We start from the raw sequence: 23,317 nt of genomic DNA, 5'->3' as shown, positions 1-23,317 counted from the left end.
TTGGGCGAATGTTCCCCAAAGAGCTTCATAACCCGAAATTTGACCAATGGGTTCATAAAGCATCTTCATTGACTCCTCCCCTAAAAGTGCACGGCCAGCTGGACCACAAACATCAACGTCCCAGTGATTTACACAGCATGTCTTTATTAAAATATGTTAAAATGTGTAAAAAGCAATGTTATTATATATACAAAAAAATAATAATAATAATTTAAATATATACACACACACACACACACTCACACACACACACACACATATATATATATATATATACAAAATCTTAATATCTTAATTTCAGTGTCACCACAAAAAAAATTACTAATTTATTTTAACAGGGATATTTTTTCATAAATCCACAGGATTTATTTAATTTTTATTTTTAATTAAACTTTGTAAATTTGTATTAATTAATGTATTAATATTGTGTTGCTTGCAGACACTGCAGTGCTCAAGCTAAATTGTATGTGACAAAGGGGGAGGAAAAAATAAAGGTGAAGGTGGAGACAAAGAATGATGAAGATTAAGATGAGGAAGAGGTAAAGTTGAAGAGAAGCAGAATGAGGTGAAGAAGAAGGTGAAGATCAGGAATTATGAGTGAGGTGAAGAAAAGAAGATGTGAGGAAGAAGAGGATGTGAAGATGAAGAGGAGGAAGTGAAGAAGAAGAAAAGGAGAAGGGGTGAAAAAGACGAGAAGTTAAAGACAAAGACGATGATGAAGAGGTGAAGATGACGAGGAGGAAAATGAGGTGAAGAAGGTGAGGAAAAGAAGGTGGAGGAGGAGGTGAAGTGGAAGACAAAGAGCGAAAAAATGAGGACGAGGATGATAGAATGATGAAAAGGTGAAATTGAAGGGAAGCAGAATGGAGCTGAAGAAGATGAGTAGAAGGTGAAGAAGAGGAGGAGGTTTAAGATGAAGAAGATGACAAAGAGAAGGGGCAAAAAAGATAAGGAAGACAAATAATAGGGTGATGAGATGATGAGAGGTGAGAATCAAGCATGATGAGTGAGGTTAAGTAAAGGAGGTGGTGAAGGAGGTGAAGACGAAAAGGAGGTGGTGAGGAAGAAGAGGATGTAAAGATGAAGAAGATGAAAAGGAGAAGAGTTGAAAAAGAAGAGGCGATGATAAGGATAAGGATGATCAGCTGATGAGGAGGTGAAGAAGATAAACGTCTGAAATGAAAAATTAATAATAATAAAAAAGTTCTGCATTTTAGGGGTTCTGACTTTTCCCCCTGCAGTTGTACCGAACTCCAATCGGTGGCGTGATCTGAGCCGTTACTTCTGTGTGGCATTACACCCCTATCTCAGGAACCTCTGTCAATTTACCGAGAAGGTAAACAGACAGCGTGATGAGCTCTCTGTTTTCACGACTCAGCGGGTTAGCGAGAAGAAGCGCAGCGGAGAGGTGAGAGAGAGACACGGGTTTCAAAAGAAGAGAGACAGGAACAAAAGAGAAGACAGGAAAAGACAGAACCTGTGAAGAAGGTGATTTACAAATTAGATCTGAGAAAGACGGAGACGGAGTAAGTAGGACAAAAGAAAGAGAGGGAGAGAGAGAGAGAGAGAGACTGGGAGACAGCAGGAAAGCTCACAGCTGCAGTGTTCTCACACAGCTCTGACTGTAGCTGGCGTAACAAAACCCTGTAACTCTGAAACAGCAACTTTAGAAAGTCTTTAAACAAATTAAGAACATTTAAATACGTTCTTTTAGATCCTTTCTTTCATCATCATCATTATTATTATCATTATGATTTAATATTCACACAATACCTACAGGCAGTTTGATCTGCTCACATCATGGGACTAGTATCTGGACTGTATCCTGGTAAGCTAACGTTTATACTGGGCAGTCAAACACATGACTGAAATCCCACTGCTGTGTGGGAGGGAATATGCAAATTTGCTCATTGCCCAGCAATTCTTATTGGTGTTTGGGTTGTACTGGGAGGGGTTTAGGTTGTTGAATGAGTCGAATGTCTATAATGAGGCTCAAATACCATCATACCAGCCCAACACACTACTAACACACCACCAGCACCGCCATGTTGGTCAGTGTCACTGCAGTGCTGAGAATGACCCACCACCCACATACTACCTACCTGCTCTTTGGTGGTCTGGGGGGACTGGGGGAGGGGTAGATGGGGGTTACTTGGGTTTCTTAATGTTGCTTAAACAGCTGTGCTCTGTGGGTCAGCCAAAATGACGGTCAGCTGTGCAGTGTGAGGTCCATTCCCCCTAACACCCCCCCCCCCCCCACACACACACAATGCTGCGGTCAAGAGTTAGCAGCCTCTGACTAAAAGCTCTTCCACGCGTAGTCTGAACTATTTTCATGGACCCTAAAAACAGGCCCACGAATATTAATGATGTGTTTCCGTGACTGATGAAGTGACTCAGACCGCTCTGTGTTCTGTGTTGCGTTAAAATCAGGCTGACCAATCAGAGCTCCGTCGTCATGGACGCAGACAAACAAATGAGCACCCAGACGACGGCAGAACAGCTAGTCTGGTTCGTAGCAGAACACAACGCTAATATGACAGTAGCAAGACGCTAACTGAAAAAGAGGAGGAATAGATCAGAAGGATGGGAAACAGAAGAAGAAAAAAAGCAGGAGTGGACGAGGTCAAGGTCAAAAAGAAAAGAAGGAGGCAAGGAAAAAGAAAAATAAGGAGGAGGTGGAGGTGAAGTGAATAGAGGGAGGTAAATAAAGATGATTAGAAGATAAAGATGATAAGAATGAGAAGAAAAGTGCAACTGAGGAAGAGATGAGGAGGATGTGAAGGTAAGAAAAAGAAGAAGAAGTAAAAGCTAAAATAGATGAGGAGGAGGTGAAGATGAAGAGGAGAACGAGATGAGGGGGAGGGGAAGGTAATAAAGAGAAGGTAAAGCTCAGGCAGAAGGAGATGAGATGAGAAAAATGTGAAGGTAAAGAGGAAAAGGGGAAACTGAGGAGTAGGGAGAAGACTGAGAGGAGGATGAGGATATAAAAATGAGGAGGTCAAAATATTTTTGATCATTTTTATTAATTGAGAATTTCCCCGCTGTGGGACTAATAAAGAATGATCTTATCTTAAATAAAAAGGATAAGGTAAAGCTGAAAGGAGAAAAAGGTGAAGATGACGCGAAGGGGAAGGAAATGAGGTGACGATAAAGAGAAGGTGAAGCTGAGATGAAGCAGAGATGAAGCTGAGGAGGAGGTGAAGGTAAAGAGAAGGAGGAGGAGATGAGGTAAAGGTAAAGAGAAGGTGACGGAGAAGAAGGAGAAGAAGGAGGAGAAGGAGATGGAGATGAGGAGGAGGTGAAGATGAAGAGAAGGAGAAGGTGAAGCTGAGATAGAGATGATGAGGAGGAGAAGGTAGGAAGGAGAAGGTGAAGCTGAGAGGAGAAGAAGGAGACGAAGATGAGGATGAGGTAAAGCTGAAGAGAAGGAGGAGGTGAAGATGTTCAGGGAACCTCAAACAACAGCAGGTTTCAAGCCCAAAACCCTGTGGTTGATTTGAGGCTGTCGGGCGCTGGACAATAGGCTACAGTCCCTGTCTGAGAGCCGCCGTGACGGCTCCTGTGAGGACGTTGCTAATGGCTGTTAAACTCTGGAGTGGTCGGGTTCAGGTAACAGTAGGAGCTCAGCAGCCTGCCGATTCAACACAGCTATTAACATTCACAGCACAGAGCTGAGGGCTACGGCTATGTCTGCAAGAGAGAGAGCGAGAGAGAGAGAGAGAGAGAGAGAGAGAGAGAGAGAGAGAGAGAGAGAGAGAGAGAGAGAACAGACAACCAAGAATGAAAGAGCGAGAAAGACAATGAAAGAGGGAGTGAAACAGAGAGAGAGAGAGAGAGAGAGAGAGAGAGAAGAGGCTGCAAAGAAAGAAGCATGAAAGCGAGCAGGAGACTACAAACGCAGAGCGAGCGAGCAAGGGACGGGGCGAGGGCTCTGAAAGAGAAAGAGTCAGTGGGATAGAGGAGAAATAAGAAATGGATGGAGCTGTGGAGAGGGGATGGAAATTTGATTGCGAGCCTGCAGCGATAGAGCCAAGTGTCACCTGCAAGGACAGGACAGAGGGACACGGAGTGAGTGAGAGGGGGAATAGAGAGAGTGGAGGCCCAGACAAGACAAGTGTCTGAATGCCAATGAGCAGCGGTCAAGCTGAACTTCAGCAAATTCAGGGAAAACTGCTTTAAATGGATTATGCGGAGCTTCAGTACAACGACGAGGGCGCTCTTATTCTGAACTGATGGTTTACGTGCCCTGCTCTTTGTTTTTTAGTACACACACATTCATCAGAACATTATGACCACCGACCTAACAGTGGGAATAACCACCGTTGGCTCGGATGGCAGTGTGGCACAGGCTGTATTGGGGTGATGGAAGGTGTTCGTTATAGAGGTTAGCTGCTCTGACTGCTCTGTACCACGTGCCTGAGTCCTCGTTCCCCTCTGGCATCAATGGCCTGTGGGGGTACTGCTGTTATGGCATTGGGAGGCACTCAATGTGCGATGACCGCTCTAGAACATCCCACAAACTCTGCTATCCGTGCACAAAGACACAGCAGACACAGTTATGTGGTCGCTCCAAGTTCTAAAATCTATGATATGTTCTCCATAGGTCTTAAGACCAAGAGGCACGACCTATTCTATTGGCAGTATGTCAAGTTAAGTATATATATATATATATAGGGTTAGGGTATATATATATATATATATTACAAATACACACACTTAACTTGTCTAGCCCCTGTACAGACGTACTGCCAATAGAATAGGACTCTCTGGAGCAGATAGACATGAACCTATTGGCACCATTTTGCCTAATGCCAGGCGTGGGCTAGAGGGTTATAAAGCCCCCCAGCAGAGCAGCATTGAGCTGTGGAGCAGTGGATGAACTGTGTTCTCTGGAATGATGGTGGTGCTCCATCCAGTACTTTTGGGATGAGTAGGTTAGTTGGGGATGATGAGGTGGGGTGATGATCATCATCATCAAACATCCTGACCGGCAATCAAATCCTCACAGCAATGCTCCTCCAAAATCTAGCAGAAAGCCTTCTTCCCTGGACTGTAGAGATAGTTACTTCATCAAAATCAGGAGAAACTCTTTTTTTTTTTTTTTTTTTTTTTTTAAACCCCTGATGATGAATGAGAAGGTGTCCCAATACTTTTGTGCATGCCAAATCTATCTACGACCCAATAGATTTCCATCGCAAATCAATGAATCTCCACCTGAACGGTTAAAATAAACATCATTTAAAGTGAATGGACTTTAAATTCCAGTATTTTATTAAAAGTTTGGGGTTAAACCGGGCTTCTGTCTGTGTTCTGCTTTTGTAGCCCAGCTACATCAGGGCTTATGGAAGTGCGCAAGTGGAGCAAGAGGGGGGCAGCGAATGAGAGCTTAACTTACCGATCATTAAACTCAGCAGCTTCTGAACTTTTGAGCTGACCCCAACCACTCTGTACAGGCCCTGGTCATTGATACCTGTGAGGAGATAAATGAATAAAATTGGGTAAGTATTCTAATCAGCAGCAGCTGTTGAGTTGCTTCAGTAAGAGCACCTGTAATAAGGCCTTAATAAGTCCTGATCAGACCTGTCTCTTCCCCCACTGAGCTGAGCACAATGGGTTGACAGGGAGAGCTCAGCAACCATGAACTGATTCTGCCCTCTATTGGCTGATCCCACAACTGCAGGGTTGTGCACAGAATGAAGTCAAGGACAGCATGAGTTTGCTTGCAATTTTTAATTTGAATATAAAGCAGTTTGGTGGGTGGTTTATAATCTACGTATACAACACACCATGTTGCACCATGACCACACTGGACATTTGACCACACTTCTTGGCAGAATCCGTAGAGTTTCAACTGAATTTGTCTGTTTCCTGGCATGGTCCTGGCTTTTCAGCACAGTCTACATACACTATGTCCAAATATTTGTGGACACCTATTCTAATGAATGCATTCAGCTTCTTCACTAACTTGCACCCATGGCTGACACGGATCCCTGTAGAGAAGTACTGCCAATAGAATAGGACTATCTGTATAGAGCAGATCAGCATGACCCTATTGGCACCATGCCAGGCGTGAGCTGTGGAGCAGGAATGATGGTGGAAAAGCTCCATCCAGTACTTTTGGGATGAGTTGGTGTGGTGATCATCCAACATCCTGACCTGAGCATGCCCTTTTATGCTCGTCAGCCTGCGAGGCCACAGGTGAACGTCATCAGGGCGGTGTAGTAGGGTGGCGCCGTTCACCTGTGGCCTTTTAGATCTGTTTAAAATATTTAAATGATGAAGTTTTAGTTGATCTGGGCGACAGGTTGACATTCGAACATGCTTTTATAATCAGCCCATGTGCTTATAAGAAGTACATTTACATTCAAGGCATTTAGCAGAAGCTCTTCTCCAGAGCGACTTACAAAAGAGCTTCACTGTTTACCCAAGAAGAACCTCAGCTAGTTTAAATAGACTAATAATTTAAAGCTCCTCTAATCTTAGACTCTACTAAACACAAGTCAGTAAGGTGACCATAATACTCTTCTCTTCGCCTGAGTACTCTCAGAAGAGGAGGGTCTTCAGTCAGGGTTTGAAGACAGCGAGCGCTGGACTCTGCTGTTCGGACACCCAGGGGAAGTTCGTTCCACCACTTCGGTGCAGGACAGTAAAAAGTCTGGACGCTCGTCTTCTGTAGATCTTAAAGGATGGCGGGTCGAGCCGAGCCGTACTTGAAGCTAGAAGGGCTCTTGGTGCAGGTCGGCTTTTGACCATCGCCATCAAGTACGGAGGGGCTGGCTGGTCCAGTCTTGGCTTAGTAGGCCAGAGTCAGGGTTCTGAATCTGATGACCTGGGCAGCAGCTACAGGAAGAGGAGCTGAACATGGCTGAATTTAGTAATATAGAAGACGAAAGCTGCTGCATTCTGGATAAGTTGCAGGGGTCTGATGATGCGCAGAGGGAGACCAGCCAGAAGAGAGCTGCAGTGGTCAAGTCTCGAAGGGACGAGAGACTGAACATCTGAGCACCTGGGCGACTCTCTAGAGAGGAAGGGTCGAATTCTCCGGATGTTGAACAGGAGAAATCTGCTTGAGAACGATAACTGATCATCCATGACTACACCAAGGCTTCGAGCTTCTGCAGAAGAAGTGACCAGTGAGTTCTCAAAGGAGATGGATAAGACGTTTATAATAAGACGTTTATAATGTTTTAGTTTATATTTACTTTAAAACTTTATTACAGCACCCATACCTGACCCGCGTTACTGTGTGCTAGAGAGCAGAAGGTTATTTCTGAGAGAAATGCTCCAGCAGAGCCGACTGAGCTCGGCTCCCTCAGGGGGTTTGTGTGACTGATTTGCCCGATTTACGATTCTCTTTACTTTCTTTCAGTTTTGCTGAGAATCCCGTTGACAAATGCCAAAGCCGAGCTCCTCATGAGCCGATGCACACTGCAAACCTCTTTATTTCTTTTCCTGCTCATATTTTTTTAAATATAATAATAATAAAAAGAAAGAGAGAGGGGTTCCATTACCCCAACCTTTACTGACATTTCAGTGCCAGAGTAAAACTGACATCAAGAGCACAGCACATGAGGCTCTTACTGAACCTTTCAAACGTAGTGGCTGATGGTGTTCCAGGGCCAGCAATTGGAAACTATTGTTCGTTCAAAAGTTTGGGATTACTCGTCACAGGAGTTTCAGGAAACTTGTTTTGTTCATTTTCTTTCTTTTTTATTGAGTATTTTTTATTTCCAGGCCAGATTTATTTCTTTTCATTTGTTTAATATTATTGAATATTTGACTGGTTTATTACTGGGTTTATATTCTATTATAATAATAATATACTTTGTTATTTGTACCCTGTTGTTTTTATTTACTACTACTGTTACTACACATTACTACAACTTTACTACTACTACTACTGTTACTACACCTACTACTACCTTTACTACTACTACTACTGTTACTACACCTACTACTACCTTTACTACTACTACTACTGTTACTACACCTACTACTACCTTTACTACTACTACTACTGTTACTACACCTACTACAACCTTTACTACTACTACTGCTACTACTGTTACTACACCTATTACTACCTTTATTACTACTACTGCTACTACTGTTACTACACCTATTACTACCTTTATTACTACTACTGCTACTACTGTTACTACACCTATTACTACCTTTACTATTACTACTGTTACTACACCTACTACTACCTTTACTACTAGTACTACTACTACTGTTACTACACCTACTACTACCCATACTACTACTACATTTACTATTATTACTACCACTGTTACTACCTTCCTACTACTACTAGTACTACTACTGTTACTACACTTACTATTATTTCCTTTACTACTACAGTTGCTATATTTACTATTATTACAACTACTAAATTTATTATTACCACTAATGCTACTACTGCTACCCTAACTACTACCCTAACTACTACTACTGTTTCTACTACTACTACTACTGTTCCTACTACTACTGCTACCCTTACTACTACTACCCTTCCCACCACTACTGCTAACTTTACTACTACTACTACTGTTCCTACTACTACTACTACTACTACTACTGCTACCCTTACTACTATTAGTATAATTACTACTGGCTACTATTACTAATACTATTATTATTACTACAACCTCTACTACCACTTTTACTATTACCCCTGCTACTACTATCATCTTTACTACTACTACTATCACCACCACCCTTACTACTACTACTACTAATAATAATAATAATAATAAAGCTTAGAATACTAACAAGGTCATTTAATAATCATTCAATAATGATGAAACTCCAAACATTTAAGTTTGAAATCGGTCACTGTTTCTCAGACATGCTGCATCCTGGTTATAATTTCTTTTTAAACCTCAACCTCTTTCGCAGTCACTGATGACAGCTTTTTGCAGAGCTGTGTCATCTACAGCTCTTTTCGTCACGTTGGATCTACAATGTCCTCAATTAAACTGAAACCAGTGAAATTACAGAATAGAAACATTTCTAACACAATAATCTTCTGCCATACTTGCTTTGACCTTGCATGTAGGGCAAAAAACCTCATCTTCCTCTCAGAGATGTGGTCAGAACACAGATATGAGTCACTGTGGGAATTGGTTTGGTTTGCCATGCTTTATTTAGCTCTTGAAAAAGAAAAAAAAGTTATTTAAATATATCGCTGACCAAAAAGGAGTCATTTGAACAGTGTGTGAACATCCCAGGGTGGACAGACCAATGGAAACGCTTCAAAACGGAGATCAGTCCAAGTTATATTTCTTTGCATGAACTTATATTTAGAGTTAAGGGTGGGGAGAATCCACTGGAGCATTGTGATATCACACTACAGACATTTCTAATACCATGAAAATAAAGCCTGAACACTCAGCTCCTCCTACTAACACACTTCCGCCAATTACCACACTCCTCACACCTCTCAGCCCGAGTGTAATTAGTTATGCAACAACGGAGGAACCGTTTATTCAAATCCTCCTTCAAATATTGTGAGAATATTGAACATGCTGTGAACCTGGTATCCTGAAATTGACCAGTTTGGAGACTGGAGGACTTACCTCTCGTCTCAATAGCGTTGATAGAGTTCCTCACAAAATTCACACCACCTTCATCCAGCTGGGCATCAACTAGAGAAATGAATGAAATTAGTGAAAAAAGAAAGTCTATATAGACCTATAGACCAGCAGTTAGACATGCTCAGATCAGACTAGCCCCTCCCTTAAATTTGGGCATGCCAATTTGTGGCATGTGGTGATTGGGCTGAAGGATTGGCGTCCCCACGTTATATGAAGTGTCTTTAATAACCGTGTAGTTAGTGTGTCACTACGCAGTTATTAGAGAGGCTTAATATACAGTAGGACAGGATTGGTCCGTATGGGCGCTGAAGGGGAATCTCTGCTGTGTAATCAATCTATGGACGCAGTGCAAATGCAAGCAAACTGATCAGATTGTGGTGGAAAGAATATCAATTTTATCAGACTGTCGGACGGGTTTATCTTATTTGGGACGGTCACATAATACGGATTACGGATACGCTATATGTCCAAAGGTTTGTAGACACCCTGCATGCAGTGTTTCTTCTGAATTTATAGGCATTAAAAGGGAGCAGCAGCCTCAAACTTTCTTGGAAGGCTTTGAACAAGATGTTGGAACACTGCTGTGAGGAAGGTGTGATTGCATTCAGCCACAACATGAGTTGGTGAGGTCAGCTGCTGATCATTTCTGCCAATCCTGCTCATTCCTAAAGTAGTCCTGCCATAATATCTATTTTTGGACAATATGCTGGAAATTATTCAATAAAGCAATGAACACTGCACACCAGGTATGGGTAATAAAGTCAACACAATGGGTGGTATTAAGGTCATGTTTACATGCTTATCGTGTCATGTCTACAGAGAATGCAGTTCCACTTTCCTCACACCTCAATGTTGGTGGGCTCTAGCCAACCCTTGGCATTGGGTATGGTGACATCTCCAGTGCTCCAGTGTGTCCTGTTCTAATAAGCAGTGCTTCACTGTGGAGATATATGCTGATAACGGAACACCTGTGTCAGCAACAGGGGTTCCTTAAGAGGGTGTGTCTACATATTTTTGGACATATAGTGTAACTGCATGACGTTTCGAGCTGATACCTGTTCTAGTAAGTCCAGAGCTGCTCCAAAAGTTGCTGAAAAGAGTGCTAACTCCAAATTTCAAAGAAGAACAAGACCTTGTTGGAAATCTGCAGGTGTTTCAATGGTTTCTGACACTTTCTTTTTTACCTAATTCCATAAAGTTTTTATACATATATATATATATATATATATATATATACACATACATATATATACATATACACACACACACACACACACACACACATATATATATATATGTATTTATATATAACAAAAAACTGCTGCTGACATTATCAAAGTTCTTAAAGTATTCTCTTATGCTGAGCAAGCTGAATTTCATTAAGAATAAAAAAGGCATTTGCCAGTGAAAAGAAACTTACTTCCTCTTTCTTTTGAATATGTCCTCCCCAGATAGTGCACCTGTATGAACGACATTAATCATCAAGTCATTTTTCAACAGAACACTTTCTGCTGCACAAGCTCAGCCAAGCCGCCAAAACGAGGAACTGCTATTGTTAACTGTATCCGCAAGGATCCACAATTCTATTTGAGGGACATGTGGATCACTGGGGCCAGGGAGGGCACGGTCACATAAGCTGAGTAATCAAACAAAGTGATGGATATCAGAACAAAACATTCATATCTACGCTAAAAAGGAAAAACTAATTTACTCACTGGTTCTTTTCCTCCCATTGCCTGCATCCAGAATTTGTGGTCATCCTCTGAGATCGCCTGGACCGTCAGCACAGTGCCTGGTCTGTCAACAGAAGAAAGGTAGTAATATATCAGCACATTGGGAAATGCTTTGCAGTATATTCAAATCACACTTAACGGACAGGGTTGGGTTTGTCCCCTGTTTATGGAGATCGAGTAGCTGGGTTTTGGTTCACAGCATCACAAAATATAATAACATCTGATTTATACACTCTATAACTTTATAGCATGTTTGCAGTATTATTAAATGTACCAGTATCACTATCAATATTTATGGAGGGATTCGGGTGTGAGAGTGACAGGTAATATAGGCTGATACATATACATCTGAGATTTCCTACAGAACCTCATCCAGAACATCTAAGATTTCTTACAGAACATCATCCAGAACATCTGACATTTTCTACAGAACCTCTTCCAGAACATCTGAGATTTCTTCAGAAGTTCATCCAGAACATCTGAAATTTTCTACAGAACCTCATCCAGAACATCTGAAATTTCTTCAGAAGCTCATCCAGAACATCTGAAATTTTCTACAGAACCTCATCCAGAACATCTGAGATTTCTTCAGAACCTCATCCAGAACATCTGAGATTCCCTACAGAACCTCGTCCAGAACATCTGAGATTTCTACAGAACCTCATTCAGAACATCTAAGATTTCTTACAGAACATCATCCAGAACATCTGACATTTTCTACAGAAACTCGTCCAGAACATCTGAGATTTACTACAGAACCTCTTCCAGAACATCTGAATTTCCAAAAAAAAACTTATCCAGAACATCTGAGATTTTCTACAGAAACTCATTCAGAACATCTGAGATTTCTACAGAACCTCATCCAGAACATCTGAGATTTCCTACAGAACCTCATCCAGAACATCTGAGATTTCCTACAGAAACTCATCCAGAACATTTGAGATTTAAAAACATTTTCTATTATTTGGAGCATTTCTATCGGTCTAGTCATAATTTAATTGTGATTTAATATAAAGAACAACTGACAGGTTGTCAAAATGTGAAAAACAGCAAAAATTGAGATAAAAGGTTTCTGCTCAACAATGATGATATGATGGTAGCTACACAAAACACAAAATACTCAATTAATTACTCAAGTAACTTTTTGAAAAGTTTGAAAGTCACATAGTTCTGCATTATTTAGCCTGTTGTTGCATTTATTTATTTTATTTTAGAATGTTACCAATAATCCAATTTTAACCAATTAATTATTACCAACCAATGTTACCAATTAAGCTCATATGAAAACAATGAAAACGAGCCGGACTACACTGTGTGTTTGTATATATATATATATCTATCTCAAGACTATACCAAATCTTCATAAATATACATGTTAGTAAAAGGCAGAGCAGATCATGAAGTAATGTAAAAAGTGGCCAGTTGAGGGTGTTGGTGTTTTGGATAGCAAACATCCAGTGTAGATTAGTTGTCCTGTTTTGTCCATGTCCCTGAGCTACAAACCACCAAACAGCTCATTACCACACCACCAACACACTGAGCTCTGTAGGAAGGCTGGAATGAACTATCTATCACTTCAGTGTAAAGCATGCCAGAGTCTATGCAATCCAGTCACCAGACAACAGCAGCACCCTCTCTCTCTCTCTCTCTGCTCCTCTAAAACTGGGGCAAGGTCATGAACATGCTGCTGCCTGTATGACTCAAAAGATATTGTAATGCATGTATGATATGAATTCCATAATTCCACACTTTAAATATGCTGCTATTGAAATGTGTGTGTAATGTGCTGCATGCTTTACAAACAGAAACACCCTCCTGCTGAATGGCACGAACACGCTGGGCAAAGGCCACCTGAGAAATAGATGCTATTGGCCATTAAATGTACATACATATGCATATACAGTACTGTGCAAAGGTTTCAGCCACTGATATTAGAATAAACACTAATAATAACACTCCTACAGAAAGTGGTGGTGGTTCTCCTGCACTGTGTTCATCATTAGAACATCTCCAAAGTTCTCCTCTCTTATGGAGTATTATTTAGAGTTCTCCTCAGATCAACACCTGGTTTGGTGGTAAATCAGGGCTTAATGATGGTAAATCAGGTGAGCTGCTGCTGCTGCTGCTGCTGATGGAGTTGAACACATCCTCCACCCTGTGCTGGCTGGACTGGGGGGCGTCCAGGAGAAACCTGGAGGAACCGAGCTCTGTTCTTCAGACTAGCTCACCGACAAGATCTCACTACTTTCTTTCTTCAGAATGAGAAGCTCTTGTTTACCTGCTCCTGTTCTAATGGATCTGGAGCTTCTACTGTAATCCATATGGGTTATTCTAGAATTAGGGGTACATTAGCTCCCAGGTAAATAATTACCCTAATTCCATTAACTATTCACTATAAATAGTGTTTTATGCATATTTATACACATAATATGAACTAAATGACTCCTGTTCCACACATTATTGACTGTCTTCACCTCTGGATTCAATAATTCAGCTTGAATTTTACATTAAATAATGAATATTAATGTTCTGTAGAATATTGTCATTTCAGTGATCAAAACAATATATGTAATCCCAGTCATGTTCTGGTCACCTCTGTTACCTAAAAATCTGCAAAAGGTTCTTATAAAATAAAAAGAAAAAGAAAAAGAAAAGAAAAAACATGGGAGGCAGTGAGACGTGTCACCTCTAATCTCATTATTTTGTCTCAACATGTTGAGGATAAACCAACAGTATATTTGATCACTGATCAGATCAGTTATTCTGAAACTGAGTGAATCTCCTGTTCAGTTAGAGTAATGTGTTCTGTTCATAATATTCATTATATATTATAATGTGATAAAATCCATAAAACTGTAAACTGTGTTTTTAGATGAGCCGTCTGGAATCTAGTTTGAGGTTAGGAACCATCAGCGCACCATCAGGCCCCTGCAACTCATCCAGAATGCAGCAGCACGGGTCGTCTTCAATGTCCCTAAATTCAGCCATGTCTCTCCACTGCTGCGTTCTCTTCACTGGCTTCCTGTAGCTGCTGCCCTCATCAGATTCAAAACCCTGACTCTGGCCTACAAAGCCAAGAACGGACCAGCCCCTCTGTACCTGATGGCAATGGTCAAAAGCCGATCCGCACCAGCTACCGCTTCCAGCCTCAGGTACGGCTCGGCTCGACCCACCATCCCTCAAAATCCGCGGAAGACGAGCGTCCAGACCTTTTACTGTCCTGGCACCAAAGTGGTGGAACGAGCTGCCCCTGGGTGTCCGAACGGCCGAGTCGCTCGCTGTCTTCAAACCCAGACTGAAGACCCTCCTCTTCCGAGAGTACTTAGACGAATAGAGTTCTATGGTCGCCTTATTGTTTTGTGTTTAGTAATGTCTAAGCTCTGAGGTATCTTTTGAATTATTAGTCTATTCTAACTAGCTGAGGTTTTTCTTGAGTAAATAGCAAAGCACTTTGTAAGTCGCTCTGGATAAGAGCGTCTGCTAAATTCCGTAAATGTAAATGTAAATGTTTAAAGAGTTTAATGGCAGCAGTTTTTATATTATATTATATATTATATCTAAAAGATGTTTTTTTTTTATTTTATTTTATCCGGGCAGTAAGAGTTTAGAACAGTGAGCTGCTGGAAGTCACAGAGAACAGGTGTTCCTCTAACTAACTGAACTCTGACCGCTTTCTTGGCTAGACCCTATTAATATTACCATTATTACCCATCATTACTCTGACCATCACTGCCATGACTATATTAAGTTCTACTACACCATGGTGATTATATTATGATTATGATCAGAGCAGTTCAACAGTTTAGATGGTTTGGTAATTTTTATCAATAATTAATAAACAGTTCTGATCAGAGGAGGACGGGTCGGGTCCCCCTTGTGAGTCTTGGTTCCTCCCAAGGTTTCTTCCTCCAGCTCTGAGGGAGGTTCTCCTTGCCACTGTCGCCGTTGGGGCTCACTGGGGCTCACTTCGTGTCTTCTTTTGTTGTTATGTCTTTTACTAATTACTAATTATGTAAAGCTGCTTTGTGACGACAACAGATGTAAAACATGCTACACAAATACATTAGATTTGACTTGAGACCAGACTAGATGAGAAAAAAAAAAAAGGCATAAAACACAGATGGCCCCCCGATGACGTACCGGTCCGTTATCTCTATATCTAGGCAGAACCGCCGGTCGAGAGTGTCTGTCGTTTTCCGCACACAGGATTTGAGCGTGACCGATTCTGTTTCGCCCTGGGAAGACACACATTAGCCCATGAGCAGCCATTAGTCAAAGCCTGCAGTCTCACAGTCAGTACCGCTACCATACCATCAGCTCCAGTAGGAGAAACGTTACTATTAACTCTGATCATACCAACAAACTAACGTAAAAAAAATATTATATTCTACACAGAGCAAGCAGGCAGTCATTACTCACAAACTTGCCCCCGGATTTGGGGTCAAAAGTGACCATGTGAAGGATCTTCTGCTCCTTGACGAATGTGCAGTAGCGCTTCACCCAGCTGGAGCCAAACGGAGGAGGCCCTGCAGGGGTTACAGGATGTTGTTAGTGAGGTCTAATTGCTTCTGGAAGCCACATTTTTTAGTGCTCCATGTTTTTCAGTCACAGCCGGGTCATAAAACATGCCGATATCGGGTGCAGCCACATAAATGAGCTTGAGGTTTGACCACTTCGACAGATTTGCTAAAATGCTAAGAGTTATTATCCAGTATGTATTTGCTTGTTTATAATAATTGTCACAATGGGACTGTGGTGGCTCAGCAGGCTACTGATGACAGGGTTGTAGGTTCGTTAAGGCCCTTGGGCAAGGCCCTTAACCCTCTCTGCTCCCCGATGGATGCCCACTGCTCCGGGCATGTGTGCTCACTGTCACTGTGTGTGTTTGATCATTAGCCTGTGTGTGTGTGTTCACTAGCCTGTGTGTGTGTGTTCACTAGCCTGGGTGTGTGTGTTCACTAGCCTGTGTGTGTGTGTTCACTGTCACTGTGTGTGTGTGTTCACTGTCACTGTGTGTGTGTGTTCACTAGCCTGTGTGTGTGTGTTCACTAGCCTGTGTGTGTGTGTGTTCACTAGCCTGTGTGTGTGTGTGTTCACTAGCCTGTGTGTGTGTGTTCACTGTCACTGTGTGTGTGTGTTCACTAGCCTGTGTGTGTGTGTTCACTAGCCTGTGTGTGTGTGTTCACTGTCACTGTGTGTGTGTGTTCACTAGCCTGTGTGTGTGTTCACTAGCCTGTGTGTGTGCTTATATTGTGTAGTTGTTTCTTGTTTTCCTGCTTCCAACACCTCCATCACCTTCAAGAGCTGACTGTTCACCTGCTGCCTAATATGTAGATTCAGGCCTTGACAGAAGTCACCGGAACCAGATAATCAATGCGATTCACTTCAATGTTATATTTTCAATGTTTTAATGTTATGGCTGATCAGTGTTTAGTAACTTTATGCTATATTATGCTAATTACCATTACCTATGCCACAGTCCAATTATTAGAAAAAAAGATATACATTTTAAACATGCAAAGTTATTTGTGTTTCCCATTAACTCTATAATTATAATTGTTATACTTTATTATATTATATAAATTGTTCTAATATAACAATACTTATTATTAAAAGTATTACAACTATCTACAAATTGATAGATAGTTTCTTAAATTGTTTATTTTATTTTTTTAATTAGTAGAAATTATAATTATATTATGATATTTATAAATGATTTATATACTTTTTAAGTAATATAATAATAATAATATAGTACAGTATAATAGAAAATAAAACAATGACTTTTAGCTATTTTTTTAAATAATTCTGAATTTAGTTAAATTCAGAGCAAAATCAGAGATACCAGGATGCACTGATTGTTTTCCTATAGAATTCTAATTGAATACTAATTGGGCTGCCCGAGGTATAGCGATGTTTCTTTGTATGTTAAAGGTCAGTATTCCTTAGTTACACCATCATCAGTGGGGACATTAAACTTATTTATTTATTTATTTATTTGCCTTTTCTTTCATTAGTAGAATCACGCAGCTCACCATTTGTACATGATCATACTTCTAAACCCATTCCACCCACCTATACCCATCCCACCCCATCCCAACCCATGCCTATCTATGGCCACCCATGCTCACTAAAGTACATCCATCCCAACCTATACCCACCCATGCCCACCCATCCCTGCTCACCCATCCCAACCCATGCCCACCCATTTTCACCTATGCTCACCCAAGCACACCCATCCCAACCCATACCCACCCATTGTGATATGGAAATAAGAGACCTTTTATAGCCTCTCTTGGCGATGGTGAGTATAGTAATATAAAATCTGAAGTGAAGTGGGAGCACAGAGTGAGATCTGAGAGATCTTTAAGTAAAGATGTAATGGGTAAGGCCCAAAATATCTCACAGCTTGTGCAGAACCTGCAACCAAAACCTCTGGATAGGGGACACTATAGGGGGATAGGGGGGGGACACTTCCAGAAGGCATGAGAATGATAATCTGTTAGGGCAAAGCAAGCACGCGTCACAGTGTCTAAAGCCCAAACGGTGCAGTTTAGAGGCTGTAATGTAGGTTCTGTGAAGGGTTTTATATTGTATTAATAACGTTGATAGGTGTGTGTGTGTGTGTGTGTGTGTGTGGAGGGGCATACGTTTCTCCTGGACGTAGAGGTAGCCCTCACTGCTGATGGGGCTGGTCTGCCTGTACTCCTGAGGAGCCTCCTTTATCTTCTTCATCAGTTCGAACACCTCCGAACGCGTTCCCTCGAAACGACTCCGCGTCTAATAACACACACACGCGGACACACACTCATACAGAGGCTGGTGGGTTTCCAGGGAAACCCAAAGGGAACTTCCAGACATCTTTGGAAATTTTCTCATGAACTAGCAAACAACTGGTTCTCCAGGACACACCCCTTCATTTGATATTAGGTTCTAACAGTGTGGCATAACTACACAAACACACACACACTCACACACTCACACCAGCTCAGCCCTCAACCTTCCGGTCTATATGTAAGACACACAATAGAAGGGCAATGAAAACAGCGACCTTTCGCTTTCCCTTGGAAAAGCCATCTCTCAGAATTCTGCTTAGGTTATTTCACAGCCTATCTCGCCATCTCCCTTCCTTTACAGCAGCAGCATTCCTGACCGGGAACAAACTGAGTGTGAACAAGACTGCAGGTGAGAGCCAAGCTCGCGCCAATTGACCAGACTATGAGTTTCCCATAGAATTCAACTTCTTTCAGTTCACCCAGATTCTATAGAAGCTGAAGTATCAACTGAAGCTTTTTACTCCAGTAAAAGTGTAAAAGTACTGGTTTCAGAACGACTTCAAGTAGAAAAGTAAAAGTAATGGAAGGAAAACAAAGGCCTGAAGCTTAGGCCGTGCCACAGGGGTCTATAGTGCACTACCCACCCCCCCCCCCCCCCCCCCCCTCCCCAAAAACCCATTTCTCTAAAAGCCATAATGAGGAGAATGTTCTATTAAAATGTTGATGTTAAAAATGTTGGGCTGCACTAGGCTCCTGTTTTAGCTGCAGATCTGCCCATTGAAAATGAAGCATTTCAGTAATATCAGCTCTATTAAAGGAGCGAATCATTACTGACCTAATCACTAGTGTTCACTGCCATGGATGGGTTGCAGGTGGGGCTGAATTCTATCAGTAATCACTAAATCACTGTAGACGATCTGATTCATCTATTTGTTATCAGCCTCCTTTCACCCTTTTGGTTCTTCAATGGTCAGGAGCCCACAGGACTGACCACCACAGAGCAGACTGTAGTGTGTGGATGGTGGGGCAGCATTCTCAGCACTGCAGTGACACCTATTGACATGGTGGTGGCGAGTGTGTTAGTAGTGTGTGTTGTGCTGCTGGTGGTACGAGTGGGTCAGACACAGCAGTGCTGCTGGAGTGTTTAAACCCTTCAGTGTCACTGCTGGACTGAGAGCAGTCCACCAACCAGAAATACCCAGCCAACAAAGTCCTGTGGGCAGCACCCTGTGGGCACTGATGAAGGACTGGAGGATGACCAACACACACTGTGCAGCAACAGATCCAAGATCTTCTGTCTCTGACTTTACCTTCATCTACAAGGTGGCCCGACTAGGTAGGAGCGTCTAATAGAGTGGACAGTGAGTGGACAGACCCAGTGTTTAAACACTCCAGCCCCACCATGTCAGTATCAGTGCTGAGAATGACCCCCCACCACCCAAATACTACCTGCTCTGTGGTGGTCAGTTCTATGGGACTCCTGACCACTGAAGAACAAAAAGTATATGGTAAGTAGAGAGGATATAATGAGAGATGTTCAATACAAACCAGGGGTGGTCATAATGTTCTGATATGACCGTGTTCTATGCAAATTTCCTGGATTTTTAATATTTTCCTGGAGATTTATATTACGTGCTTTATTTATAGGCTTTAATTTAATTTCCCCAGTCAAAAGAAATCAACTGCCTGCCTTCTGCCAGACATCAGAATTCAATTACCGAACCTCAGGGGGACGGAGAGGGAGAGGATGTTTAAGTAAACAGTGAAGAGGTGCTGCCGGCACTCACGTTTTGAATATTGATCTGTAGAGCTCTCTTGTAGTGATCGAAATCCTTGGCCAACTCGAATCCCTGATGGTAGAAAGTGAACACTGTCTGAAAGAAAGCCAGCATCTGTGGGAAAAGAGAGAGAGAGAGAGTGGGAGAGTTGTACAGCGAGAGAGAGAGAGATACTGTATATGCTACTGCAGTATCATCATCACTGTCACAGAAAAACCTTGCATCTCCAAAATCACAGCGTTACAGTAGAAGGTCAAAACTTTAATGGAAGTCAATGTTAACAGATATATATATATATATATATATATATATATATATATATATATATATATATAAATCATTGAGGTCATTTTGAAGCTATTGGTCCTGTCAGATGTACATTATGTTAAGCAAGTCGGGACATCCCATTAAAACCTAAAGGCCTGAAGTAATTTTTAATATATTTAAACATATAGTTCCTGCTACTGGTGACATTTTAGGATTGCTGGAGACTTCTTCAGTCATCTTGTGGTCTGCTGTGGGGTTGAACTTGCTAGGACGGCTTGACCCGTCCACGTTGGTCAGTTGTTTCACTTGTAAATGATTTAGTGGACAGTTGATCTGACTCCTCTGCATCTACACCCTTCTTTCTGAAGGCCTTAGAGAGCTCTTTTTAGATCTGGCCATGAAAATATGAATGTAATATAAATATGTATAAGTATTCAAAAGTCCAGATGTGTATACATACACACATACATTATATTAAAAATATATAAAAGCTTAGTAAACTATTTATTCTGATCCATTTTATACATATGCCATCTTTTCATGAGCTGCGGTAAATAAATAAATAAATAAATAATTATTCAAATAAAACCCACTTCCCTAATTGAAATATCTCTGCATTCATAACATTTCTATGGTCTATATTACTACAGTACTCCTGTGAATAATTCTGACTCTCTAAAGTAGCATATTTCACACCCTGCCACTCTGAATCACCCGATTTGAACCACTGACTTAACCAGAACATTTGAGAAATGAATGGAACTCCTGTGTAATTGTCCAAGAAAACCGCTCCATTATACTTTTAATTAAATTAAATGGGACTTTTCCACCTTTCCTTTTCCACTGAAAGCACTCCTCAGCCATCTCTCAGCATGTTCACAACAGCTCTATGGTTTCTATTAGTGCCACTGTGAACGATTCTGAGCCTGTTACGTTTTCCAGAACAGCAAAATTCAAGATTAAATTTCATATTAACCATTGAATTATGGAAATTTCTGAAAGACCAAAAAAAATCAATGAAATCCCTTTGAAAATCTTCATAGGGGAGATTTATTCAAGTTTAATACAATAAATACATATCACCCTTATAAAAATTGATAAATGGCCCAATAGAAATGCTACAAAATGACTTCATCAATATATATATATATATATATATATATATATATATATATATATATTTTTTTTTTTTTTTTTTTTACTTTTTGACTTCCATTGAAAGTTAATCAATTCTTTCTGTCTACTTTAAATTTGCCATTTTGGAGATACAAGGTTCTTGTCTCTTGTCTAGAGAGCTCATCTCTGGGGAAGGGTGAAGGTGTGCACTCACAGGCTCAACACACTCAAACTTCTTCCTCTCCTGGATCTCCTGCAGCTTGCAGACGTACTCCAAAGACTCCTCCTGAAAGTGCTGCCGCATCACCTCCACCGTCCCGTCTGCCTGAGAGAGAGAGAGCGAGATAGAGAGGGAGAGTGGGGGGAAGAAAGAACACCACATTGATGTGTAGAATAAATCTGGGGTGCAGGTTGTACTGAGCTACATCAGCATGCTGATGCTCACTTCCATAATGCACAAAGATCTGGACAGAGTGGAGAACCTTTTCATACACTATTCACAGTCGGCTCCTCACATGCAGCGTCTACAGGCGCTGTTCCACCAGACAGCTCGGCACGGCCACGGTCAGCTCGGTCACTCCTCTGAATCCAGACCTATTGCCCTGTACCCTGCTCCAGTTCCAGTGTGAGTTTCCTATCGTACAGCACCCCCCCTTATTATTTGAGACTTATTACTTATTAACCTGTCCAGCAGTTCCCCAGATATGCAAAGTCTGGTGCAAAAGTCTGTTCACCCTGCCAACCCTATGGGGTACCACAGCAACCACTTAACCATCTAGGACAGCATAGCATCTACCTAGGATACCACTGCATACTAATGCTTTGCAATCATACAAGCAAAAAGCTACGTAGCTTGTATGGTTGCAAAGCATTAGTCTCTCTAATCTACTTCCTTTACAGGCTGTACATCAGTCTATTCAAACTCCTAAACACATCATACATTTCTCCTATGTGCTGAGCTGCCCCCTGCTGTCTGTTTGCTGCGGATACAAGTCTATTTATTGGATCCTATCATGCTATATTCTCCCCCCACCCCACCCCATAACATTTTCCTGCACTCCGCCTAACCCCTCTTTTTCCTATGTACTGAGATACCCGGTTCTAACTGGTCCATCCTGGTACAGTCAGACCTGTATGGCTGTATGGCTTGATACCACATGGCTTGATGCCACATTTACATTTAATTCAGTTCAGTTTTATTATTGTTTTATTAATATTATTATGATCCGGTGTTGACCTGAGGAGGACGGGTTCCCCTTTTGAGTCTTGGTTCCTCTCAAGGTTTCTTCCTCTCGACCCGAGGGAGTTTTTCCTTGCCACTGTCAACACTAGCTTGCTTTAAAGAGGCTCAGACCCGGATCTCTGGACCCGGAATCCGACATAAATAAATTTTAATAGAATAGAATAGAACTATCCAGTAACACTATAGCACTATACCTAGTAAGCATGTAGCAGCACCGTAGCATCCACCTGGAATACCATAACAACGACTCAGCAACACCATAGCCACCACTCAGCAAAAACTGTTGCCTGGAAAAAGGAAACCTGTCATCTGTGCAATTATTCTGGGTTTCTTCAGATCAGGTTATATTTGCTTCTTATCCGATCCGATAAGTCTGAGTTGATTATCGGCCGATACTGATCAGATTTGATCTGTGTGTGTATAAATAATAATCCAGCCCCACAGTTTAGATCAGATGAGCTGCTGATTAATACATTCAGTAAAAATGAATCCCTTTATTTTCAGCATCAGTTTCTATAATCAGACTTTCTGGGCTGTCTGATTTAGTTCAGTTGAGACGTTTCTTAAAATGATGTTTTATAGTGTTTAATATCTGATAATCCAGTCTGACTCTCCTCCCTGACCAATCAGCTCAACGCTGCAGTCTAATCACTCTGGACTGATCTCTGTGGTTGTGGTTGGTCTGCTGATGTGTGATAACTGGTTTATGGTGGGTGAATGTGCTGTGTGTGTGATTGGGGTTTCTATAGCGTATGTGTGTGTGTGTGTGTGTGTGTTAGCATTAGCATTAGCCTTCACTCGG

At 41.5% G+C, this 23,317-nt stretch overlaps 1 protein-coding gene across 3 annotated transcripts in view; it reads right to left on the bottom strand.

Annotated features, from left to right (window-relative positions):
• Positions 1-23,317, bottom strand: part of arhgap10 (Rho GTPase activating protein 10) — a 130,606-nt gene that overhangs the window by 44,731 nt on the left and 62,558 nt on the right. For 2 of the 3 annotated variants that reach the window (XM_072678560.1, XM_072678561.1), the window contains 9 exons: positions 21,487-21,597; positions 19,899-20,003; positions 17,986-18,115; positions 15,755-15,861; positions 15,476-15,570; positions 11,318-11,399; positions 11,023-11,062; positions 9,585-9,653; positions 5,399-5,473 (listed from right to left, as the gene is read on the bottom strand). In XM_072678560.1, coding sequence (XP_072534661.1) covers positions 5,399-5,473; positions 9,585-9,653; positions 11,023-11,062; positions 11,318-11,399; positions 15,476-15,570; positions 15,755-15,861; positions 17,986-18,115; positions 19,899-20,003; positions 21,487-21,597 — 814 coding nt within the window. Of the gene's footprint in view, positions 1-5,398; positions 5,474-9,584; positions 9,654-10,657; positions 10,709-11,022; positions 11,063-11,317; positions 11,400-15,475; positions 15,571-15,754; positions 15,862-17,985; positions 18,116-19,898; positions 20,004-21,486; positions 21,598-23,317 lie in introns of all 3 variants that reach the window. The other variant, XM_072678562.1, reaches the window with a different exon arrangement.

The sequence above is a fragment of the Salminus brasiliensis genome, chromosome 4 (genome assembly GCF_030463535.1).
Source record: "Salminus brasiliensis chromosome 4, fSalBra1.hap2, whole genome shotgun sequence".
Taxonomy (NCBI): domain Eukaryota; kingdom Metazoa; phylum Chordata; class Actinopteri; order Characiformes; family Bryconidae; genus Salminus; species Salminus brasiliensis.
Note: the sequence above shows the minus strand (reverse complement) of the source record. Positions and strands in the feature narration are given on the sequence as shown.